The following is a 24,821-nucleotide window of genomic DNA, read 5'->3' on the forward strand; positions in this document are numbered from 1 at the left end:
CCTTGGTCCTTCCTCCTTCCTCCTTCCCGGGTGGGGACTGGAGGGGTGGCCCGGGTGCCGTTCCGGGGTCAGGGTGGGGTCCTGCCTGGTGGGGAGACACAGGTTACAGCCACAGGGGGCTGGTGTCTAATCTTTGCGGCACAGGCTCGCCCCATTTTACAGATGTGGAAAGTGAGGCTCAGCGTGGGCCTCGGGGTCGGGAGGACCTGGAACACTTCCACGTTCTGCGGGGTTATTGTTGAGATTCTGATTCTCTTCAAGATGAGGCGGTGCCAAAACAGAGTTACAATGGCTGTGGTTAATATTTGACATTTTTCTATGGGAAAAAAATGTGACTTTTGTAACCCACGTGGAAAACACAATGCAGCAGTTCTCTGCCGACTCGAACAATTACGGACCGCAGGAGGGCACCAGAATTTTTGCTGTAGTTTCACATACAATTGACAGTGTTACATCAGCTGTGGCCCGAACCATGGTGCTGGGCCGCGTGCTCTCTGGGGATTGGTTTCTGATACCACCGTTGTTCTGTGTCTGAGTCCAGGCTTCGAAAAGCCTCTGATGACCTCTCTGGGTGTCTGCAGCTGATGGGTCGCCAAACGGGGCCCACGTTTTAGGTCCTGGGAAATCCAAAGTCATTTTCAGTCCCACCTGTGGGTTTGAAATGCTCTCAGTTGGCAAAGGTGTCCAAAGTCTCCATCGAAGGCCTTCCGCGACGGTGGCCTTGGTTCTTCTCGGGCATCGGGGGGGCAGAGGCACTTTGTCGCTTGGTGCCGTAGTCCCCTGGCTCCCCCAGCTTATTATGAGCAAGGCCACTGGGTGATGTTTGAGCACTGAAAACCGACCACCAAAAGACCCACATCGACAAAAACACAACTGGCCTCTAAAAAACTACCAGGAACTTCTCTGACAATGTTGAAACATCGTAAGGCTGCTGTATCCTGGCTCAGGCACATTGATCTGAAAACCTGGACGTGGGCCTGGGCCACCTCAAACCCCTTTGAACCTGGATCCCTCAGCAGCCTTGGCTGCTGCTGCCCTGTGAAAAGGGGCAGGGGGCCTGTTCCAGGTCACACAGGAATTGGGCCTTGAGCCTCCTCGGCCATGACCTTGCCCCTCTCCATTCAGGACCCTGGTCCTTGTAGGGCTGTGGCCCACCCCTCCTTCTTATAGCCAGGAATAGTGACCTTCCTCTTATAGCCAGGAAGGGTGACCCCCGACTCCCCACCTGGGTCTGGCTTTATCCCAGACCTGGGCACTGCAAGGCTGGGAGTGAGCAGAACAGAGGCTGGGCAGTGGTGCCTGCGAGAGCACTGCCCTGTCCCTCTTGGCCCGGCCACTCCGCTCCACAGGGTGTGCCTAGGGCTACGGGGCACCGGCACAGTGAGAGTTACAGCCGGGGCCCCTCCCAGTCTCCTGAGCCACCATCCCTTAGCAACAGTCCTGCTGGGCAGGACGCGTTGCCAGCGCTGGGCAAAGTGGGCAGGAGCCAGAGGAGTGGCTGTCTGGCTTCCAGAACAGACGCAGGGCAGGTGAGCAGGTAGTGGGCCAGGGCAGGCTTGCGGCACCTGACCACAGCCTGGCCGGCAGAGTGGGAGCCCTTCCTCCAGCTCTCTCCAATCCAGCTACCCAGACAGCCCTGACCCAGCATGGATGCTGTGGACGCCACTGTGGAGAAGCTCCGGGCACAGTGTCTGTCCCGAGGGGCCTTAGGCATCCAGGGCCTGGCTAGGTGAGCTGTCCCCTGAACCTTCTCGACTCCCAGCTCCAGAGACTACCTTCTAACTCCGTCCCCCGCCCCTCAGGTTTTTCCGCCGCCTGGATCGGGACAAGAGCCGATCCCTGGACTCGGGGGAACTCCAGCGGGGCCTGGCTGAGCTGGGGCTGGTGCTGGACGCAGCTGAGGCGGAGGGTGTGTGCCGGCGCTGGGACCGCGACGGCAGTGGGACGCTGGACCTGGAGGAGTTCCTGAGGGCACTGCGGGTGAGGCCCTGGGCCCCGCGGTCTGGAGGGTGGGCTCGCCTGGGACAGTGCGGATGTCCGAGAGCCCTGGTGGGTGGAGGGCCCCCCAGTTACTGCCTTCTCCTCCCCAGCCCCCCATGTCCCAGGCCCGGGAGGCGGTCATCGCAGCTGCGTTTGCCAAGCTGGACCGCAGTGGGGACGGCGTGGTGACCGTGGACGACCTCCGGGGGGTCTACAGTGGCCGCGCCCACCCCAAGGTGCGAAATGGGGAGTGGACCGAGGAGGAGGTCCTCCGCCGCTTCCTGGACAACTTCGACTCCTCTGAGAAGGACGGGCAGGTGGGTGCCCCCGGATACCCCTGCCCCCTCCACCCCGGTGTCTGGTCTCCACTTACAGCCCGTCTGCCCCCAGGTCACTCTGGCTGAATTCCAGGACTACTACAGCGGCGTGAGCGCCTCCGTGGACACAGATGAGGAGTTTGTGGCCATGATGACCAGCGCCTGGCAGCTGTGAGCAGTACATGCTTACCCAGCCAGCACCATCGTAGTGTAGGACCCCCACCCTGGCCCCCGAGCCCCGGCCCCTCTCACCTGGGCTTCTAGCTGCACAGCGCCCAGGGTGGGGGGGCTACAGAGGAATGTGGAAGATTGAGGCTGTGGGGCCGGCCGGACCGGGTCTCAGAGGACCCAGCTTGGCCATCAGGTGGGAGGAGGACAGAGGTTCCAAGGATGGGTCACTGGCTCAGAATCCCTGTCCCTGCTGTGCTGACCTCAGGCCTCACAAAGCCACTGCAGACGCCCCCCACCCTGCTTCCTCCCGTCTCTGCTCAGTGAATCCTCCGCCCTGCCAGCAACGCCCTGCCCCTACGCGTGCCCCCCCAGCCCGCCCCCACCCAGGGAAGCCAGACGGCCGGGGACAAAGCAAAGCTCAGCACGGAGGCGGCCCGTCTTGGAAGGCAGCCAAGTGTGGTGACCTGCCCGGACGTGCAGTGGGGCGCAGGGGCCAGGCTGGCCCAGGAGCCGGAGGCTGTTCTTGGCCAGGCTGTCTGGCTTCCTGAGGCCCCTGGGGCATGCAGGAGGCCAGGGTTTTAGTTAAAAGTTTTAATGTAGTTCCCAAATACATTTCATATGACAATCTTACATAAATGTTCCAAAACACATGGGCATTATCTGGTTTTACTTGTCACTAGTTGGCTAAGGCTTAAAGCAGAGAAGTGTGACCGGATCTGCTGGGAGGGCCTTTGGTGTCTTCCCATGGCTCAGGCTCAGGCTGCACACGACCGACCCGAGGTGTGGGTGGTGTAGCTGCACAGATGAGGCCTTCTCACCCTCTGAGGGCAGGGCTGGGCAGTTTCCTCTGAAATCCCTTGGAGCCCTGTGCACAGGATCATCTTCACAGGCCTTCCCAGGTGCATGATGCCCGGCTGGCTCTTGGCCACGCTCCAGGGTGGGGGGTGGGCGTAGCGCCTGCTCCCGTGGGGGATGGCCGGTTGCCGGGAACCAGTCCCCTGCCCCCTCCTCGAAGGCCCTGCCAAGGTCCCCCTCTGCCTCTCACAGAGGACCCCAGCCCTGGATGGTCTTGGGGGCGGTGAGGTCCAGGGCTGGGCAGGGAACGGCCAGCGGCAGGAAGCAGTTCTGCGCCCGGGTGCCAGATGATGGGTGACCGACGTGATGGGGACAGGCAGGAAGGTGCATGGGGACCCTCCCAGGGTCCAGCGACCCTTTTCTAGGTAAGCTCTCTCCAGGTCTGGGGCCCAACCCCTCAACACGTCAGCACTGGGCCTGAAGCACCCCTGGGTAGGGAACAAGCGGGGGCCTGACCCCCACCCCAGCACAGAGGCCAGGAGCATAGGGAGGAGGAGGATGTGGCCCAGGATGGAGCTGTGCCCAATCGATGCACAGGAGAGTCTTAACCTAAGAAACCAAACACAAAGCTTCGGGGAAGAAAAGATCTAAAAATATAAGCCCCAAATCAGAAGGTGGGAAACCGGAGACAAAGATGGTGGTTAACAAAGTGTCCAGCAGGCCCAGTGTTTATGCTCGTGTGGACAGACCCGCCTGGGTGGGCGGCGGCGACAGAGGCCGGGGACACGAGGAGGGAGGGGTGAAGAAACAAGGTGTCCCAGTCCCAGTGAGAAGCCGTGACAAGTCTTAATGTGCCATTTCGATTCAAAGGAGGGGAGGGAAGAAATGTTCTTTTTCGTTTTGCTCATCAATATGATGAGGTCTCGTGTCCCAAACCACATTCAGGCAGTTCCCGAGTCTGCTTCTGAACGGGACATGCGGATCCGAACTGTGGCCAACCCAGCGGGGAGTGTGGTTCCCGAGCCCCACGCCTCAACACTGCCGGCGGGGCGGGGCGGGGCGGGCGGGCGGACAGACGGACAAAGCAGCAGGCTCGCGGGCAGCCGGCTCCCGGCGCTATGTGCTCCCGGCCGTCTGCCCGTCCCCTTCATCGCCAGCACCTGTTGGGAAGCAGCGGCCTCACCGTCAGGTCCCCACCCTGGATGGAGCCCCATTCCCTTCGGTCAGGCCCCCCCACAACCTCCAGGGCGGGGACCACCAGCTCACCGCCTCCGGTGGCCCCTGATGGAGCCAGGACGTCCTCGTCACTGTCGTCCTCGTTGGATGGGGCTGCCCCGGGTTCGGGGGCAGGCATCTTGGCTTCCTGCTCCTGCTCCACGCGGCTGCGCAGGGCCAGGATGCGGTGGTGCAGGGCTGCATACAGCTGGCCCGTGTCCTTGGAACTGGCCTGGGAGAGGCGGAGGGAAGCGGTGGGTTGTAAGGCCTCTGGGTTGGGCTGGCTGCCACCACATCCCCAGGCTGTGTCCGGGGAGGACAAACTCAGGGACAGCGGACGGAAGCCCCTGCTGCCCCGGGGCCCGTCCTCCCCAGGGGCTCACACAGCTTGCAGCTGCACTGCGCTGGTGCTCGTGCTGCGGGGCTGCTCTGGTCCTCCTTCCACCCATCTGTCCCGACCCGCTCCTTCTGGACACTGGCTGGCCTGCAGGCCACCTACTGGCCCCCTGGACCACAGGGCGCCCCACAGAGGGGCGGCGCTTAGTGCGGCCCTGCGGTGCACCGACTGGGTGTGCCCGGGAACCTCCCTTCTGTGGGGGTGCAGGAGGGCACGGCCCTCGTCCAGGGCGCCGTCTGGCAGCTCCTTTCCCCAAGAGGTCAGCAGCATCCCACCCCGTCCCCAGGGCTACTCACTGAGATCAGGAAAACCTTCACGCCCTGGTCCTCGGTGTCCATGGCTGTGATGCGTATGCTCTTTTCACTGGCCTTGTCAATCTGCATCTGGGCCCACAGCTTGGTGTTGAGGATCAGCCGCAAGCTGCCCTGGGTCCGCATCACTGCAACCAGCAAGGCCACTCAGCCCCGGCCCCTGACCCCCACCCCACAGCCGGCGAGGAGAGCAGACACAACCCGGAACGAAAACATCACAGGGGTGAAATCCCACAATCCCCTCGAGGTCCGCTGAGCCGTAGCCCCCCACGCGCCAGGCCAGCCCTGGACTCCCTAGCTCCCCCATGGCCACGGGTGGGCCAAGAGGCCACCATATCCACTGCGTGGAGGGTTCCGTCGGTCCTCCCAGCAGGCGCCAGGACGATGGCTCCCTTGGGGAAGGGGAGGATTAGGGGGAGGTGAGGCCCAATAGGGACAACTGCGGGCTGGGCACGGGCGCTTTTTTAGGGGACCCCTGACCGGCCCGATTCTCAGGGCAGCCCCAGCCCCGACCCTGTGGCTTTCTGAGAAAAAAGACCGAGGCCAACTGCTGCTCAGAGCTTCCACCAGGAGGGAGACAGAGACAGAAGGTGACACATGGTGAAGAAAAAAGAGGCTACAGACCTTCCTTCTCTGGAAGAACCACCCCATTCTACCTGCAGCAGGCCCAAGGCCACTGTCCGCCTGCCGGCTCTACCAGAGCCCACCCTCCCCGCATGTGCCCTGACCCTGCGGACATGGCGACGGCTTGTCTTCCTGTCAGCCCACCCCTCCCCACCAGACGGAGCAGCTCGGGCCAGCTCAGGGAGGCTGCAGGGTGGGGTCCTGGGCTCCTAGTGACCAGACTCCCCCAAGTCCACTCCCCGAGCCCTCTGCGCCCAATGGGCCCACCTCCGAGGCAGGTGGAGCGCTTGGGACGGGCTGGGGGAAGGAAGGTCTGTGATGAGGATCAACAGCCGTACAGGGTGACTGAAGTTACCGTTTGATTTCCTTTTTGCACCATAAAGCAACCGGCCCTTTTACTATTAGAAAACAAGTTCGACAGTTGCTAAGTACCCGTCTACTTTCACACCCACAAAGAGGAGAGTCGCGGAAGAGCTGGCTGCGAGAGCCTTGGGATGAGGCCTGGGCCTGCAGGCCACGGGGTGTGGGTGCCAGGGGCTCTCCCGTGGGGATCCGCCCTGGGATCTTGCCCTTCTGGGCGTGGGGACCACTGCACCACCCCAGGCCCCCTCCACGGCTCACCTAGTCGGGACTGTAGTGTCCCATCGTCAGTTGACGCCATGTCGTTGAGTCTGAGCAGCCCCCGGCCTCTTTCCACCCACGACTGTGAGGCCTTGTCAAAGACAAACAGCTTACACTGGATCTGGAACACAGGGCAGCCCTCTGGGTGAGCAGGGCCCCGGCGGGGGTGGACACCGGTGTGGACAAACTCCCCAGAGCCTCCAATCTACCGAGTGAACTAGCAGGCAGAGATCAGCAAACTATGGCCTGGGGGCGGGGGAGCGGGTCACGTAGCCCTTGGCCAGTTTTTCTTTTTTTTCCTGTTCTCCGGCGAAGATGAAGTCTACATTTTCAGAGAAACATTAAAAAAATCACTAAGGTCGGGGCACCTGGGTGGCTCAGTCGGTTAAGCGTCCGACTCTTGATTCTGTCAGCTCAGGATGTCACGGTTTGTGAGATGGGAGCCCCACGTTGGGCTCTGTGCTGACAGCGTGGAACCCGCCTGGGATTCTCTCTCTGCCCCTTCCCCTGCTCATGCTCTTTCTCTCAGTGAATAAAAATAAAGAAAAAAAAAAAAAAAAATCACTAAGGAAATAAAGATAAAAACCACAATGGGGTACCACTTCGCCCCTGCTAGGAGGGTGGCAGCAGGCACTGGGGAGGGTGTGGAGAAACCGGAAGCCTTGCACGCGGCTGGTGGGATGAAAATGGCGTGGCCGCTGCAGAAAACGGTTCTTCAAAATGTCAAAGGTGGAGCTACCGCATGGCCCAGGGTTTTAGAGAAATGACACGTATCTTCACACGTGAGCCTGTCTGTATACACGTTCACGGTAGCACGGTTCGGAACAGCTAAAAGGCAGAAACAACCTCAACGCCCAGGTTTACAACGGGCACGTCCCTCGGCCACGAGCAGGAGCGAGGCGCCCACACCTACCGCCCCGGGGACGGACCCCGAACACACGACGCTCAGGGAGGGAACCAGACACGAGAGGCCACATGGGGTGTGAGTCCACGTGTGTGAAACGTCCAGAACAGGCCCATCCACGGACGGGAAGGCGGCTCGTGGGGGCCGGGGCTGGGAGGGCTAACTGCTAACCGATGTGAAGTTTCTTTTTTGGGGGCAAAAATGTTCTATTTTGATAGTGGTGGCAGTTGCACAACTATGTGAATATACTAAAACCACTGAATTGTATGCTTCAAAAGGGTGAATTTCATAGTATATGTGTTCTATCTCAATAAAGCTGCTATAGGTGTATAAAAACGGAATATACCACAGAGACCATGCCTGGCCCGCCACATGAAGTGTGCAGATCTTTATCAAGTTGCTCTCTTTATACGGGTAGAACTTCAAAACAATGCTGAGTGGGCAGAAACAGCAGTAGTTCTAAAAGCCCTACACCGGCGCCCGGGTGGCTCAGTCGGTTAAGCGCCCGACTTCAGCTCAGGTCATGACCTTGCAGTTCGTGAGTTCGAGCCCCGCGTCGGGCTCTGTGTTGCCAGCTGAGAGCCTGGAGCCTGCTTCAGAGTCTGTGTCTCCCTGTTTCTCTTTGCCTCTCCGCTGCTCGCACCCTCTCTCAAAAATAATTAAAAAATTAAAAAAAAAAAAAAAACATTAAAAAAAATTCTAAAACCCCACATTAAAAACTCTGATGCCCTACAGACGCAGTTCATAGACACACGCACGTATGTGTGTGCAAGAATGAAAGGCATGAGGCCCACTAAAGTGGCCATGTTGCCTCGGGACGCAGAGGAAGACGGGCACAGGGGAGAGGTGGGGACAGAGGCTGGGTTGCATCTGTGGTCTCCGTTCCCTAGTAAGACAACATGGGGCGCCAGTGTGACAAAATGTTCCCAGCTGTTCATTCCGGGTGTTTGTTACAACAGTCTCTGTAACGCCCCGAATCATTGAGAATGTCTCAAAACCGATCCTTCGACTGAAAACCAAAGCAAGACTACAAGTTCCTTAGCACTCGCTAAGCTCTCAGAAGCTCTCCCAACAAGGTCCTAAAGGGTAGGGCACCGGTCCCTCTGTCCAGCCTGTCAGATGCACCGAGAAGCGGGGGGCTACTGACAGCCCCTCACGCCACCACCTAAGGGCCAGGAGGCCCACAGGAGCCAGACACCCCCCACCAGGCCCGCCGCACCTGTAACACGTTGCTCTCCGCTTCCTCCCCGGTGATGACTTCCACTTTTTCCAGCAAACACTTCCGGGCTGTTGCCTTGGTGTAGGCGGCTGCCGACTCAGCCAGGGACTCTGAAATGTTATTGGCTAAACGACATTGACTATTTATTTGCTGGGTGTGTGTGTGTGTGTGTGTGCGTGCGTGCGTACCTCACAGGAGACAAAACAAAAAAAAAGGTCCCGGCTCCAGACCCGGAGTGGACCTCTGAGACAGGGCGGTCTGGCCCTGGGAGCCTGCAGGGCGACCACCTAGGAGCCAGCTGCCAGCACGGCTGCAGACCTCCCGCTGCCGGTTCCCCAGCACAGGGCAGGACGGTGAGGCTCTTCCCACACAGCACTGGAGACTCCCTCTGCCCCCCACCCCAGGGCAAGGAGAAAGAAGGGGACAACCACCTCTACGACCCTCTCCCCCAGAGGCACCACGCACGGCCATAACCTTGTGGTTTCAGGACGACCGTGTCCCCTCTCCGCTAGCTGAAAACCAGCACCACGCCGTGCTTTAGACTCTGTCCCAGCGGTCAGTTCACGTGAGGCTACCGCCGCTGCAGCGAGCTGGGGCCCCCGTCCCTCCCGGGCAGGGGCTTGGATGGACGGTGCCCTGTCCCTCGGTACCCTTCCCACAAGGCCGCAGGGCTGCAGCCTACCTTTCTCGGGGGTGGCCTCCTGGGACGAGGACTCGGACCCGGATTCAGCAGCTGCGTTTTCTCTGTTGGCATCTGAACTGACTTCATTTAACTTGGGGGGGCTCTGCAGGGCACACGAAAGCATACGGGTCGGGGCGCGTGTCTGGGTGCTCCCGGGGGCCAGCCGCTGTGGATCAGGAAACCTCTCTGCCGGGATGGCGGCTCTTGGCACTTTTCCTGCCAGGCAGAGGGCTTTGCTCTGCAGACGGCTTCTCCTTCACAGTTTTGGGGATCCACCCAGACCCGGCAGATGAGACTAGAAAACCCCCTCCCCAGGGGGTGGGTTCCAACCTGGGGCCCCATCTCCACACAACGATCCTTGAGCATCACTGGGTAAAACCTGGCAGAAAGTACCCTCACGATACAGGCAGCTTGCCCTGTCCCCTTGTACGCTGTAGGCGAACCGTGCACTCTGGTCCCCAAGTGAGGCCTCCCCTGATGTGTCAGGGAGGTGTGTACCACCAGGTGACAGTCACCTTGGCTCGAGCTGCTCATCTGTGTAGGAGGCAGCTCTTGGCTTGGACTATTTCACTATAACAGAAAAAGGATAGTAGTGATGCTCGAGAAAAGCAGCAGGAGGCTCCTTAACGTAACGGGGACACAGGCAAAGGCGGAAGTGACGAGGTGGGACAAGACAGCTCCCTAAACATGCTCACGATGGATGCGGTGGGGAAGGAAAGAGAAGGGAACAAAAATCAGGAAGCAGGTAAACTATTCTGGAACCCCATCTCAAGCCGGCCAGGCTTTCTGGGACGGGGAGGCAGCCTGAAGGCACCCAAGAGCCTTGGCCCTGCTGCGTGCAGGACACACGTGGGACACTGCAGGGGCCCAAGGCCACCTCACCAGACCCCCTCCTCCATGCTGCAGCCTCGTGGTCTGGGAGGGGAGCTGAACTCCCTCGGCTCCAGAGGTGGCTCCAAAAGCACGTGGCTAAGGACTCTGGTCCGATGGTGGTCACCGTAGCCGGCCTCGGCCAGGAAGAAGCATGGCCCCTGACTTGAGGGGAAGCCTGTCTTAGGACAAGGCTGAGCTGGCTGGCAGGGAGGAAAGGACCCTCAAGACAGGGTCCTGAGGAGCCTGGTGGTGCACCGCCCCCGCCCCCCCCCAAGCCTGAGCTGGGCCTTTCTCCTGCGACCGAACACATCCTCATTTCACAGGAAGACGAGGTGGCAGCCGCGCTCACACGTCCCTCGCCTGGTGCCCCAGGAGGAACGGTCCCCACAGGGCCACTCACCAGCACGCGCTCGCTCATGTTCTGGCCAAACACGAATTTGTTGCTGGCGGTGTCGGCACTGTTGGTCGAGTTGTCTAAACTGAAGAGAAGACAAGCCGTGGGTGTGGGGCAGCCAACGGGAGCGGGGCAGGCAGGTGGGCACTGGCGCGGGCTGCACACGCACGGGCACAGCAGGAATGGGTGAGAAAGCCTGGTGTAGGCCCCGTTCAGCCTTCCCTGTGGGGGACGGGCCCAGCACGTAGGGCTCACAAGCTTCCAGGCTGGGCTGTACCAGACGGTAAACACACCCCCGCAGCTCCGCTCCCATTTCCAAGTATCCACTTCGTGTGGGCACCTTCGCCCCATGGCCACCTTCCCTGACCCCTGGAGGTGGGCGTCACCCTCGGGGTGCATGAGGACACCGCCTCCGAGAGGCTGACCACAGAGGTCAGACCAGGAGCCACCCACTTCCCGGAAGGAACTCGCCCGTCCCTGGCAGCAGCCGCCCCCGTGAGTCACTGCAGCTCTGTGAGCCCCGTCCCCTGGCCTGCACAAAGGAGGTGACACCTCCCACCCTTGGGCTGCTGGTAGGTGACACGGGATGACCTCGGAGCTGCCCTCACCATCACATTTCATCCAGTTTATGATGTCCCAGTTGTAAGTGCGTCCCAATTTGGGAAATGCTGCAGTGCCCAAAAAATGGGTCTTTAAAAAAATATCTGATGCTGGGGCGCCTGTGTGGTTCAGTCCGTTAAGCGCCTGACTTCGGCTCAGGTCATAAACCCGTGGTTCGTGAGCTTGACCCCCGCATCGGGCTCTGTGCTGATGGCTCGGAGCCTGGAGCCTGCCTCGGATTCATGTCTCCCTCCTTCTCTGTCTCTGTCCCTCTCCACCCTCCCACTCTGTCCCTCTCTCTCGCTCTCAAAAATAAAGATTAAAAAATTTAAGAAACCATACGTGATGCACTTTGTTCCTTCCCATCTCTCACTCTGTCCCCCCTCTCTCAAAAATAAAGATTAAAAAAAAAAAATTTAAAAACAACATCTGATGCACTTTGTTAATCAGGGTCCAGGCAGCCAAGTGCAACGTCACCACCATTCATGCCAGGCCTCTCCAACATCCGAGCCCATGTTCTATTTGCTCTGCTGGCCTGTCTCCCAGGCAGGGACACGCTTTCCTTCGGAAACACCCGTGGGGCCCCCAGGCCATTAGTGAGCACTGCTACCAGCAGTGTTCACCAGCGGCGAGCTCGGATCCAGTGGAAGGGTTCCCACAGGCCGGAACCTGGTGGGTAACAGGCAAAGCAGACACTGGCCTCCTGGGTTCTGCTCTGGGCATGAGATCCGGGTGATCGAGATCCCTCTGAGGGCCGAGCAAAACTTGGATCCTGCCTTGTGTGTCTGTCGAAGCACAGCACCCTGGCCCCTGCAGAGCCGTGCCCAGAGCGGGAATAAAGGGAGAAGCTGGGGGTGTGTGTCTAGGATTCTGGTAAAATCCACCCCCCCCCCCCCCCCCCCCGCTCCTTCCTGCCCCCGGTGCTGTCTCCTGTCTGGGTCCCCAGTGATGGGCGATGGAGGACCACAGGCCCCTCTTGCAGCTGGGCACAGGCCCAAGACACACACCTGGAGCTGATATACTGAAGGAAATAGTTGGTCGCAGTCGGCGTTTCTGAACTGGGATGTCCGGCATTCTCCATGTCAGCCACTTCAGTGTTCTCGTGTATTAACTGGGAAACAGAGAGGCACAGTTACAAGTCGGAGACCTGCCTGCTCTGGCCTCTACAGCTCAGCCTGTCTGTACAACCCTTAGGCCACATGGTACATTTCCAGGACACAAATCCTATCGTGCACAGGTGTGAGGGCGTGTGTGTGTGTGTGTGTGTGTGTGTGTGTGTGTGTGTACATACCAGGAGTGGGGCTGTAATCAATGTCTCCATTTCTGCTTTTAACGGTGAAGATATAAAACACAGTCCATAAGGCATGAGAGAGCTTTTTCTTTTTTGTTAAAAAACCAAACCCTCAAGCTGGCATCTTGTTGGCATTTTCAACAATGCTTCTGTAACGCGACCACAGTAGACTTACAAATCTGATACCTTCAGGGGTGTATTATAAATGTAATAAAAGCATCGTTTCTTGAGGGCTCCTCTAATCTAAGTGCTGTGCCAGCTGTGTTAAACAGCTCATTGAATGGGACCCTCCTGGGACCCCACCCCTGAGAGATGGGCATTCTCAGCCTCATTCTATGGCCGGGAAAGCAGAGACTCAGTGGTGTCCAGAAGTCACCCCCACTGAGAAGCTGGCATTTTAACTGAGACCACGGATCGCAGGAGCCCCGGGCCTCCAGAAGAGAAAGCCCCGCCCCAATTTCAAGCAGCCGTCCCCCTAAACCCTAGGAACAGACTCAACCTGACAGCCCAGGCCAGACCACTGCCCCCAGCACAGGGGATCTCCAGGCCCTTCTTTCTCCTGCTTCCTTCTCCCTGGAGTGAGCAGCCTCCAGGGACTCATTATTTTGGATAAAGCCATGCAACAGCAACACTACTCTTCACCTCTGGGCATCTGGGTTTCTCCTGGGCAGTGAGTACCAAAGCAGAAAGCGGGCGGCAGAACCCAAAGTTCTCTATGCACCCGAGAGACTTGGGTTTCCTTATTTCAGGGCTTCTCCCTGTCATCATCCTCGACGTCGGGGCAGGACCCCTCTGTGGGGAAGCCGCCCTGGACCCTGTGGGGGGCTGGGCAGCATCCCTCGCCTCCACCCACTGGATGGCAGTAATACCTATGCCTTAGTCGTGACAACCACAAACGTCCCCAGACATAGCCACTGATGTGGTCTCTCAGGCTTCTAAAGGAGCTCCTGCCGATGAGCTGCTGGAAATGGCCCAGAAGGACACTCTGTCCCTGTGGCCGGACAGGCACTGCCGCCCAGTCTGGTCTCCCAGAGCGTCAGCACACGGGGTCCAGAGCCCAGTCCCCTGCCACTGCCAGATGCTCTCCCCCCGACTCAAAATCCCCTAGACCAACAGGCCCTGGGGCAGCCAGGAGGAGACAGATGCCGTTGCCTCCTATGGGAGAGAAAACAGTTACCTTTCCGTCTGCCCTCCTTTAAAAAAATAAGGTAATGCTTCTCAGTTAGGGGTGACTTAATCCCACAGGGAACACTCGACACTACTGGGGGACACTTTTGGTTGCCATACTGGGGGGAGGAGTATATGCCTGGCGCCTAGAGGGCAGGGACCAGGGATGCCGCTCAACGCCCCAGGACCGGCCTCCAGCAACTCAGAACGAAGCGAAGCGGTCTAAGTGCTGCTTTGTGCCCAGAGAAGCCCTCGAGGCAGGCGACAGCAGCCTCTCTGGCGATGTGGAAAGGACCGGTCACGTGGCCTCCTTTGCCTCGAAAGCGTCGGTTCTCAGGGACGGGCAGGCTCGGCTGCCTCCCTGTCCGCTGCTCCCAGGAGAACAAGGGGCCCGCCGCGGAGGGTGCGGTGTGGAAGGCGTGTAAAGCAGGAAGCTGCTGGACACGCCGAGAGCCACAGGAGTAGCCCGCGACGCACTGTGTGCACCTCCTCGCCCTTCTGACGGGAAAGAGGAGCCAGGCGGACCGACCCGAGCACAAGCACTCACACACCTTGACTCTGTCCCTCAGGTTCTGTCCGAACACAAACGCCTGCTGTACAGCCCGCTCTGCTTTCTCACAGTCCTCCCCGGTACCGCTAGGCTCATTCTTCTGGGGGTCTTTGTCCTAGAGGCACAAACAAGACAACCGAGAAGAGGCGACAGGTTAGCCCCAATGAGCAAAACGGGCCCTCTCACGCCTCACGTGCTTGCTGTCTTCTCTGGCGGGGTCCCTGGGCGTCCGGGCCGCCTCAGTGTCCCCCGGGCTCGCAGCAGACTTGCAGGAGACTTACTGGGCTGCTGCCCCGGCCACCGCGTTTCCAAGTGGCGGCAGGTGGCAGCGACGGTTCCTAATGTTAACCCTGCAAAGTGCGGCTGGAAGGCGGGGGGCCGAGGGACGTTCTAACACTGAATCGCAGATGGCGCTTTTCACCGCTTGGGCTCCAACATCCACCCAGACGGGGCGTGGGGGAGGCGGCGGGTGTAGAGGCCGGGGCGGCAGCTCTGCCGCGGACACGGGAGCACACGCGCGGGGCGGCTAAGCGTGTGGCGGGCCGGGCGCTGCTGCAGCCGGACCGCAAGGCCGCCCCCCGCCGGCCGCAGGTGCAAGCTCTTCGTCCCGGATCCTCATCGAGCAGCTGCTGCGTGACGCTACTGGGCACAAACGCCCTCGGCCCGCCCGATCCCAGAACCCTGGGCTCCGTTGCAAAAAAGAAAGAAAGAAAGGTGTCTGAGCTGCCTCCCCAGGCACATCTCTCCAGTTAGCACGGGGCCGTGTATCGAATCCCTAGGTTGCTCAGCTGTGGAAGCAGGGAGGGGAGACATCTCTTCATGTACAACAGCACGAGGCTCCATCAGTGACGGCTGTTCCTCTGGCCCCAGGGACTCCTCAGAGGCCCGCCCGCCACCCGCGGCTGGGCGGGACTCAGCCTGGGCAGGCGGGACTCTGGAACTGCGCGCGGACCATCATCGGCATTCTGGCAACTACTGGCATCGGTGGCTGCTGTGTGCACACACTGCCAAGCTAATCCAGAAGCCTCCACGCGGGCCAGCCCTGGCTCTGCTCGGGGCAGGGAACCGCCCACACGCTCGGCGAAGCTCCCCGCCCAGCACGGACGCACCTCAGGCGCTCGCGCCTCATCAGACGGACTTCTCCGCGCGGGGGTGTCGGGCGATGTGGCCGTCGTGGCCCCCGTGCAGTCTGCTGGGATGCTGAGCCCGTTGGTGCCGCTGCTGGGGACTGTGGGAGAGAAGGACAGCACGGGGTCACGGGAGTGCGGTACGGCTTCTCGCGCCCCTGTCACCATCTAGACCAACAGGGTCACTTCTCCTTTGTAAAGAACAGGATCTGGCGTCACCACTGAAAATCACAAATGCTTACAGAAAAACAAACCCAGAACTAAAACCTCACGGGAATGAGAATATCTTACGGCTTATTCTACAAAGAACCGTATGAATTTTCAGCATACTTAGAAACAACACTAATAATTATGGGAAAAAAAAAAAAACAAAAAAAAAATACATGTTGAAGGAACAATTAGGAGTTTTATAAAATAAGTTTTACTTGAAACATCTTTGTTGGGGCGCCTGGGTGGCTCAGCTGGTTAAGCATCCGACTTCGGCTCAGGTCATCATCTCACAGTTCGTGAGTTCGAGCCCCATGTCGGGCTCTGTGATGACAGCTCAGAGCCTGGAGCCTGTTTCGGATTCTGTGTCTCCCTCTCTGACCCTCCCCCGTTCACGCGCTCTGTCTCAAAAATAAATAAACGTTAAAAAAGAAAAATTAAAACGAAACATCTTTGTTCCCTGCATCTTTGCCCTTGAAATAGTTGAGACCATGTGACACGCGCAGCTTTAACTCTGGCTGATTCTTCAGCATCATGTAAAAAAGCCTTCCCACTGAAACTCTTCAGAAATATTAACTATTTCCCTCACGGGGGATGTTGGATTGCTTCTGATGAGGAATTTTTAAATTACAGGGAAAGACCAAGAGGAAGACAAGAAAAGCTCATTAGTATTAATAAATTAAGGGTTAACTGCAAACCACCACCGTGTGGAGATGGTGGGAACGCGGCCGACGAGTTAGGTCTTCCGGCTGGCACGTGACCAAAATGACACGAGTTTCTCAAACACACGGGGCTGAGTTCTGCCTGCAAACATGCTGGGCTGAATCTCAGACGCCTGGGAGCGGGCCAGCTTGTAGAAGCCAGTGCGTGCACAAAGCGCATCTTAACCGGCTGTCACCGTGGCCCAGTGCTGCACGGAGACGGCATCTCTCTCTGTCTTCCCTGAGCTCACCGAGGATTTAAAGGATCGTTTCCCCAGCACTCTCTCTGTTCCGGAGCGCATTCAACACATACGGCTGAAGTCCCCTCGCTGGAGACACAGCTGCCCCTGGCGCATCTCAGGAACGCTCTACACCCCACCGTGCGAGCCCGTGTGCCAGGCCGTTTCTTACCGGTCTGTGACAGTGCCTTTGGCTGCGGGGCCTGCAACACTGCCGGGCGAAGCACACTCCGCTGTTGCTCCTTGGGTTTCTGGCTCGGCAGACCTGAGAACAGAGGATGGCTTGCCCGGGGCCCTCGGTCTTCATGGGCAGAAACGCACACCCCTGCAACGGCTCGCAGGGGGCTTTACAGAAATTAATCTGGTGAGTACAGTAATGTTACGGGGGAAGCACGGGACAGCTGTCCTCAAGTGCTGGGCTAAAAGGGCCAAGCAGAGACGGTGAAGTAGAGCGGAGAGCCGCAGACAGGCCCCCAGGGTTTAGGACTCTGCTCAGGCTCACATAAAAATACCCTTGCACCTGCTTTTCAAAATGCCACACTGAGAAAACCCTTCTGCCAAACACAAATTGGGCAGGAGCCACAAGAGAATGCTTCCAATTCCGCACCACTGCCAGGCCCTGTTCCCCAGCAGCAGGCCACTGGCTCGTGGCCACTCCGCTGATTGGGGTGACTCTGTGGCACTCTGGGGCTGGGACGCTCTGGAGACACAGCCTGAACCGACAGAGCAAATGCGGGCCGCAGAGCCTCAACGTCCCACAACGAGCCAAGTCCACTCCTTTACCACCCACCCCCCTCAGGGTGGCAGAGGGCTGCCAGGTGGGAGAATCTCTCCTGATCTGATGGGCTCTTTGGAGTGACTTGTCAATGCTCATGCACCAGGGAACTGAGGAGACCTGGAGCGCGGGCTGAGCCTGGAGCACACCAGCTGGGCTGCCTCAGGCAGCCACGCAAACAGAGGCTGCACAGAGGTGGGAAGGGTGTGAGAAAGGCCCTCTACTGTCCTCAAAGGCGGGCACCTACCTGCGCTGGGTGCCTGGCCGTGGATCAGTGTTGGTGGCTTCAACCGGAACCCACTGCTCTTTTCCTCTACAAGCACAAGACAAGAGGTAAAAAGCAGGACTGCTTAGGGGCTGGGGATGGCAGCGAAGCTGAGACGGTCAAGGGCAGGGGAAGACCGTGGTCTGGGCTTCAGTGGCCATGAGCCTGGAGAACCCGGGAAATGTTTCCAAACTAAAACAGAAACGCAGAAGCCCGGTCCAACCACCAAGGTCATAAGGCAGCAGCTTGGACAAGGAGGAGGCAGGGGGCCGCAGGAGTGCTGACTCCAGGTCGCGTACTGCCAATGAAAGACTGGGGGCTGTTGGAGGTGCGAGACAAAAGTGCCAGTGCGTGCACAGCTGGTCCATGCCTGGGCCACCTCACCCGGCAGCTTGCCAGGAGCTGTGCTGGGTTCACAGGCCCTGGAGAATGTCAGGGAGTCACCCAATCAGGGTCTCTAGGACCGGTCTCCCTTTCTTAGACCCGTCTCTCTGTCTTGTCAGAGAATGCCTGTGTAATCAGGAGAAGCCTCTGCACCACCAGCAGATGTCTGGGAAATGAGACACGTTTTCTGTGGTGAAAGATCAAAGGTGGCAGACAGCAGGCTCGCTCTCTTTCCAGATGTGTCTGGAGAACTTCACCTCGTCGCTTCCTGAGAACACTGGAAGGCCCAGGAGAAGGAAGGGGAAGGAAGCAGGGCGACGGCTCAAAGCCTGATTTCAGCTGGGCCGCTGGTCCATACAAATCCCTTAATCTGTGCGTGCTGTGGACTTGGCCTATCTCCTAAGGGGTGGGGAGGGGGGACGGTCTGATGTGCTTGACAGGAAGGATCAGCATGAAGGTCTGTCCCTGGGGCAGCACAGGGATGACAGCATTCGGGGCTACCAGAGGCAGCCTTGCTTTTGTGCTAAGGTCCAACTCATCAGAAGAAACCCTTGTCAAGTTGCAGGGAACGAGATCAATACACAAAAATCAGTTGCGTGAATCTATGCGCTAGCAACAAATAATCCAAAGACAAAGTTGAGGAAACAGTTCCATTTACAATAGCACCAAAGAGAATAATACGTGGGAAGAAATTTAACAAATGAAAACTACAAAACATCATTGGAAGAAAGTAAAGACAAACAAATGGAAAGAGGTCTTAGAAGGTCACACAGTGTGTGATTCTATTTATATGAATCGTCCAGAACAGGCAAATCCATGGAGACAGAAAGTGGATTCTTGGTTGCCAGGGGCTGGGGGAGAGGGTGATGAGTGCTGACGGGGTCGGGGTTTCTTTTCGGGGTGATGGAATGACCTAAAATTAATTTAATTATGGCGATGGCTGCTTAACTCTGTGGATACACTAAAAACCAACCAACTCTACCCTAGAACACCAAAAATGCCTTACCAGAGCAAACTTTCAGGCATAAAACAAAGTCAAATCAGAATTCTGAACGGAGCAGGAAAGCCTTCTTTCTGCTGTCTGCACGTGGGTGAGCCAAACTGCTCTCCTTGGGCAAAAACAGGATTAAAAAACTCTCGCTGCTAGCTGGTATGAAGGAGTTGAGTCCGCCAGGCTTCCAAGAGCCTGTGTTAGTGGAGCTGGGGTCGCGCCCGTAAGAGAGAGGTCATAAAAACCACCCTCCCGAGATTCAGACACCCCCAGATGCGGGGGAAGACAAGCTGCCAGATGTTTCTTTTTAGAAGGGAAATACTCAAACACATTCCCAAAGCTCAGTATCATTCATAAGATGACTGGCAATTTACAAACATTAAGGAAAAACTAAGACGAAGTTCACAATTGAGGTAATTCTTAAAAGCCCTTATAGCTGGCTTTGCAATGCTTCCACTGTGGCCCCTGATCAATCTCTACTTCTCTGCTCTGTGTAGAGCAATGGTGGCAGCATGCGACCCTTGCCGCTAGCTGAGGACGACCAGCGGGGGCACAGGTGCGGATGATCGCCGTCACCTAGCATCGAGGCACCGGGCCTCGCACCCGGCCCACCTAGCAGACTCACAAGAAATCACACTGAATGCTGCAGCGAGCGGACGACACACAGGCAAAGCAAGCCACGCCTGTAATGGCAACCAAGGACTGGGGACAGAAGGAGCCCAAGGCAGCAGGGAGGTGTGCTCACAGGGAGGGGCTCACGGGCCCCATCTCCACCAAAACAGACGTGCTCTCTGTTCGTGGCTTCAAGAAACTCCCTTTTCCTGCGACATGGTCAGGGCACAATGAAGAGGTGTGGCCTGTCTGATGAGCCAGAGCCCTGGCACACGTGGCAGGGTCACTGGCGTCCAAGAGCGACTGCACCGGGGGCACGCTCGTGCCCCTCTGTGAGCTCACTGGGCGGATAGGTTGCTCCCTCTGAAGCAGTCTCTGCCCTCCTCCGATCACATTTAAAGCAAGCAGGGCTCTTTGCGGGTGCTTTCCGCCCTGCCTCGGGAAGACCCCAAGTGACAGGTGAGGGAAGCAACACTCACCCCTGAGGGAACTTGAACTTGGTGTGTGCCAGAGGAACAGGCAGCCTGGTGGGGGCCGGGCAGGGGCAGGTGGGAGGGTGCTTGGCACGTGCAGGGTATAAGAACGCGCACTGCAGGTGAAGGCAGCAGGTCTCTTACTGTCAGAAAGAGGGAGGCGCATCTGGCTGGCTCAGTCAGGCTGAGCGTCTGATGTTGGTTTCGGCTCAGGTGATGACGATCTCACGGTTCGTGGATTTGAACCCCGCATCGGGCTCCACATTGTCAGTGTGGAGCCTGCTTGGGATTCTCTCTCTCCCTCTGTCTCTGACCCTCCCCAGCTCATGCTTCTGTCTCAAAATAAATACATAAACTTAGAGGAAAAAAAAGAAAGAAAGAAAGAAAGAGGGAGAAATTCAAAGCAAGGAGGTTCAGATGAACCCTGTTGGTGCTGGACTGGAAGTACACGTGAGCCTGGGGCTACCCACACACGCGGACAGATACAAAGAAACGTGTGTACGGGTACACACGTGCGTGCACGCAAGTACGGGTACGTGTCCCCGCCTCTGGGCACCGAGGAGGCCCAGGCGCAGTGACAGTCCAGGGGCGGTGAGCTTGCTGAGACCCAGATTTTGGTTTCTGGAGACCACGCTCCCTCCACTAAGGGCCCCTCTGAGAAAAACAGACATGATGACGGGCCTGGAGCCTCTCTCGTTAGGACAGAAAGAAAGCACTTAAAAGAATAACGCGTCGTGGCAAAATGACACAGGAACCCGTGTGATGCGACTCCCGCTGGCCAAATCTGGGATGGTTAAATTCTGCACTAAGAATGACAGGCTGTAACTGGCTGCCTAAAACAGGAATCCACGCGCCCACCTTGAGGTACAGGATCACAAAGGACTAAGCGGACAGAAGGGAAAGCCCTCTCTTACAGGAGAGCACCACCTGAACGTACCAGCAACAACGAAGGCAGAAAATCCCGCCGTGATCGGTCATGAGAGGAATGACTAACCCGAGCAAGGGAACACGAGTGGATGCTGATGCTGGAGGGGAAAAGTGGCGGGGGGGTGGGCTTCCCCAGGGTCTCAGAGCGTCTCTCTGGAAAAAAGGGGGTGACCTCACAGAGCAGAAACGGACAGAACCCACTGTGACCAAGAGGGCAAAATCAGCCCCACTGGTAGCAGGGCTGGGGCGCCGGGCAGAACACAGCTTCGCTCCTGTGCTATTCTAGCCCCAGACGCACCACCTGGGTGGGATCGCCAGGAATCCCTGGGCGAACCCAGACAGAAAAACTCCTTCAAAATAATGGGCTTGTCGTCTTCTCGGCCACAAACGTCAAGGGAACAATGAGGCAGTATTCCAGATGGAAAGAGAGAGACGTGGTGCATGATCTCTGGATTTGGTCCCTCTGCTATGAAGGACATCACTGGGGCGACTGGGGAAAATCAAATGCGCAAAGGGATATAGAAGCGCTTTATAAAATTCTTCCCTAAGTTTAAAATCTGCACCCCCCCCCCCCGCCCCCCCGATTAAAGCTAAAAACCAAAAGAAAGGCAGGCAGGCAAGGTCAGAGGAGGCCTGCTCTGTGGGACCGACGTGCAAGTCTCATATGACTCCACCCTGCGTCAGGTAGCAGGAAGCGAAGCTGCGTCAGGGCGCCTCGGCAGGCCTGGGAACCCCCTTTTCTCAGGGTGGCCCTGCCGTCGATGCTGCAGAATGAAGGTTTTGTGGGGGGAAAGAAGAGAGCGAGGCCACCACTCACAGACCTCACGAGGGGCTGTGAGATTTGTGATGGAAATCGCCAGCTCCACGCGATCTAGACACTCGGCTTTGGGGACTGACAGCCTGGCCCAGAGGAGGCTCACCGCGGCTAACGTCGCCCCTACCATTCACAGCGTTCTTGCTAAGCGAGCACTCCAGGCGCTCCCAAGGACGCTTAGAAACCAAACTCCTCTTTAGGACCTGGTGAGAGGGTCAGCTCCAAACAGTCTGCTTTTCGAACCAAAATGAGTTCAATTGTGTGAAACGGGGCTATCGAATCGATCCCCTAAGTTATAAAAACACTGCCCTCATGCCAGAGTAGGACTTCTCTTGCAATGCTTTTGAAGTCGGCAATGAATTTATATAAGGCAGGTTGGGTTACAGAATTCGGGTGGTTGAACTTGCTCATTAAATCTTTTATGAGGAATTTCAGCCACGTGGGAGAAACGTTCAGGAAATCCTGGAGTTGGGTCTCCAGTGAGAGACCAAAAAAGGAAGGCTCTCTCAGTCTTCGGGGGGAGGCAAGCTCTTGGCCTCAAGGTTTAAAGCTGTGACTGAGTACGCTTACATATCCCTCTGAACATGTCTAAGTCACACTGGTTATTAGTGTGAGGGTCTGATGCGCAGAAAAGGGGTCTGGAAAATTCCATCGGCCTCACAGCAGTTACCTTGGGGTGGGGAAGGGAGCGGGGCAGCCAGATTCTTTCACTCTGTGTATTTCCCGTTTGCCTTAAAAAAATGATATGAGTTATTACTTGTGCAAAAACCTTGTAAAACGAGCAGGACGCTGATCTACAGCTGCTTTTTGTTTTTGCAAGAACAAAACAAAAACAAAAAAAACCAAAAAACAACAAAACTTTAAAGACTCCTTGGGACCAGGCCCTCCTTGCAGAGGAAAAAAACTAAGGGCTTGTGAAGCTTGCCTCACACTGGATTCCAAAGCTACGAGCTGAAGATTTGGGAAAACATTTAAGAACTGAAAAAGAATCCGTTTTTCAAACTGCCCATTCCTGTCTAAGATCTTGTTTTACAATATCAACTGCTTTTCATCCCAGGAAAACCCCTAGCGACGGGCAGTAAAACGCAAAGGGACACGAGGGCTCACCTGGTTCTGAGTCAGAATTGCCTGCAGATGGCTCGCAGAAGGTTGATGGCATAAAAACATTGTTTTTTGATACTGTCGACAAGGAGGTGCGGGCAGGGAAGGGAACAAGAGGAAAAACAATGTGAGTAGGCGGAGAACACACGAACCGGGTCACCTCTCCCACCTGAAGGGTCGATCTCCAAGCCCCACTCTAGGAGGCTCAACATTGTGAACCAGGCCGTTAGATGCTGTGGTCCACTGTGGCCGCCTGTCTCGTCCTCATGCCCCTGGCTTTTCCTTGGCACCCTGGGCCCCTAAGTGGGCAGCCAGGAGGGAAGCAGAATGAACTGGATGCTCCCAGCCTCAGTCCCTGCTCCTTGTCACCTGCCAGGGCTCGCTGGCTGGCTGCACCCCTACTCCCCTCACCTGTTTAGGATCTTACTTTACACTTAGGAACTGCTGCCTGGGGTGTGGGCCGGGCAGTAATGCAATGGCCCTCGGAGCTGAAGAACTATCTGGGTGGATGGACACAGCTACAGCATCAGAGCGCAGGGCACCGACAACGCCTTCCAAGTTACCAGCTCTGCTCGTGTCTCTCCACCTGCGGTGACTGAGAGCTATTTCCTATGCCACTGTGCCAGAGCAGAGGGGAGATATTTGGCTGTCCTTTGTCCCTGCAGCCTAGGGCCACAGCACAAACCACTTCTCTGTTGCACCTTTTGCCACAGAGCGTGGCTCAGCAGTGCACGGTGAATGCCAAGGAATGCGATCCGTTGCCAGGAAGCAGAAGCTCCCTGTCTCACAGGAGCACCGGGCAACGAGGGAGATGAGGAGGTCTATGGAAGCCTGGACAGGTTCCTCAAGGCCTGCTTATTAGCAAGTGACAGTGCATCCATTCAGGGGCCTGGAGCACTCATGAGAAAGGGTGTGGCGAAGTCCACAATACGTGTGTTAAGGGCAACAGGAAGGAAATCCAGTGTGTCTCAGGGGAGGATCTTGAAAGGACGCTCGCTTTCTACACTGCACCTTCCTGTAACGTGTACATTACTCCTGTAAGCACAAATGACCTTCCAGGGTGTGCTTTTTCTCTTAGAGTGACATCATTAAGGTTCACAGTTACACAAATCTCCCAAGAATGGATGCCAAGATAGGTAACCGGAGATCCTCTCTAAATACATACGCATCTCTGAGTCTGCACTTGGGCGCCAAGACTGAGAACACGGACGACGCCAGGGGGACCAAGTCAAGATGGGGAGGGGAAGGGGCAAGCCCTGAGGCTATGTTTGCCCTTGAATCTGCAGGGCTGTCCCCAGGCTCAGAGAACCTCTCACCAAGTAGCCTCGGCATCTCTCTCTACTCTGGGCAACGCCCTCTTTCCTGCATGGGTCTCCATACAAGCCCTCGGGCCCAGCCACTTCCGCAGGGTCCTAGCCTGGCCCACCCTTCAAGGTCCCACCAAGCCCTCCTCCTTTGGGGGCTCATGGCATTCCATCACCGAAGTGTCTTCCGGGGCCACTTGGTTCGTTATGTACCGTGTGTGTGTGTCTGGGCTTCTGGACCAGACTGCCAAGCTCTAGGCACGTGCCTGAAGGGTCAGGAGGATGCACTACTTTTCGCTTCCTGTGCCTGCAGTCTACAGACACAGTCACACACCCGAGCAGGAGGACAGGTACTTAATGGCCACAGCTCCCAACAGGACTGACCATCCTTTCCCTCTCTTTTAGAGGGACTACTTCCTGGTGCATTTTCTTTTAGTCGGCTAGGTCACAAGCCTCTGTAAGTGGCACAGGTTCTCAAGTGGGGAGCACTTGAGCCTCATTCCTGGCAGACGCTGAGCCTCAGATGGATTCTAAGTGGATCTGGGCCGAGCAGGAGACATCAGAGGGGAGCACGGACGCTTTCACCGCTTGGGAACGGTCTGCAACGGTTACCTGACTGTGACGGTGGGAACTGGGTTAAAGAGGACGTTCTTTCTCGCTTGACAGGAGGGCAGTAATTTCCATCTTCTCGGTCGGAATCTACAGAAAATGAGGAGGAGGAGGAAGAGGAGGAGAAAGTCAGGTTGCTTTCACTTTTACAACCAAAGAGGATGAACCGTTTTAGAGATTT

The 24,821-nt window shown here is 57.3% G+C and overlaps 3 protein-coding genes across 10 annotated transcripts in view; 1 reads left to right on the forward strand and 2 right to left on the reverse strand.

Moving 5' to 3' along the window:
- The window catches only part of LOC125150411 (3-galactosyl-N-acetylglucosaminide 4-alpha-L-fucosyltransferase FUT3-like), a 39,917-nt gene extending 32,224 nt beyond the window's left edge, over positions 1 to 7,693 (reverse strand). For both annotated transcript variants that reach the window (XM_047830348.1, XM_047830330.1), the window contains exons 1-2: positions 7,682 to 7,693; positions 6,047 to 6,056 (exon numbers count right to left, since the gene is read on the reverse strand). The gene's annotated coding sequence lies outside the window, so the exon portion shown is untranslated. The remainder of the gene's footprint in view (positions 1 to 6,046; positions 6,057 to 7,681) is intronic.
- CAPS (calcyphosine) lies at positions 100 to 3,116 on the forward strand. 2 transcript variants are annotated; one of them, XM_047830361.1, is made up of 4 exons: positions 100 to 1,729; positions 1,803 to 1,980; positions 2,091 to 2,297; positions 2,371 to 3,116. In XM_047830361.1, the coding sequence occupies exons 1-4, from the start codon at positions 1,647 to 1,649 to the stop codon at positions 2,470 to 2,472; spliced, it is 570 nt and encodes a 189-aa protein (XP_047686317.1). In that variant the 5' UTR covers positions 100 to 1,646; the 3' UTR covers positions 2,473 to 3,116. The 2 variants fall into 2 exon arrangements, with proteins under 2 accessions (XP_047686317.1, XP_047686326.1); XM_047830370.1 differs by having other exon boundaries at positions 2,106 to 2,297.
- The window catches only part of RANBP3 (RAN binding protein 3), a 55,815-nt gene continuing 34,038 nt past the window's right edge, over positions 3,045 to 24,821 (reverse strand). For 4 of the 6 annotated variants that reach the window (XM_047830270.1, XM_047830296.1, XM_047830278.1 and 1 more), the window contains 14 exons: positions 24,644 to 24,730; positions 22,734 to 22,805; positions 17,408 to 17,473; positions 16,558 to 16,650; positions 15,221 to 15,339; positions 14,113 to 14,226; positions 12,111 to 12,214; positions 10,510 to 10,588; positions 9,237 to 9,339; positions 8,555 to 8,679; positions 6,432 to 6,552; positions 5,172 to 5,314; positions 4,530 to 4,710; positions 3,045 to 4,423 (listed from right to left, as the gene is read on the reverse strand). In XM_047830270.1, coding sequence (XP_047686226.1) covers positions 4,380 to 4,423; positions 4,530 to 4,710; positions 5,172 to 5,314; positions 6,432 to 6,552; positions 8,555 to 8,679; positions 9,237 to 9,339; positions 10,510 to 10,588; positions 12,111 to 12,214; positions 14,113 to 14,226; positions 15,221 to 15,339; positions 16,558 to 16,650; positions 17,408 to 17,473; positions 22,734 to 22,805; positions 24,644 to 24,730 — 1,451 coding nt within the window. In that variant the 3' untranslated portion in view covers positions 3,045 to 4,379. The remainder of the gene's footprint in view (positions 4,424 to 4,529; positions 4,711 to 5,171; positions 5,315 to 6,431; positions 6,553 to 8,554; positions 8,680 to 9,236; positions 9,340 to 10,509; positions 10,589 to 12,110; positions 12,215 to 14,112; positions 14,227 to 15,220; positions 15,340 to 16,557; positions 16,651 to 17,407; positions 17,474 to 22,733; positions 22,806 to 24,643; positions 24,731 to 24,821) is intronic. The other 2 variants (XM_047830315.1, XM_047830286.1) reach the window with 1 other exon arrangement.

The sequence above is a fragment of the Prionailurus viverrinus genome, chromosome A2, assembly GCF_022837055.1.
Source record: "Prionailurus viverrinus isolate Anna chromosome A2, UM_Priviv_1.0, whole genome shotgun sequence".
In the NCBI taxonomy this organism is placed as follows: domain Eukaryota; kingdom Metazoa; phylum Chordata; class Mammalia; order Carnivora; family Felidae; genus Prionailurus; species Prionailurus viverrinus.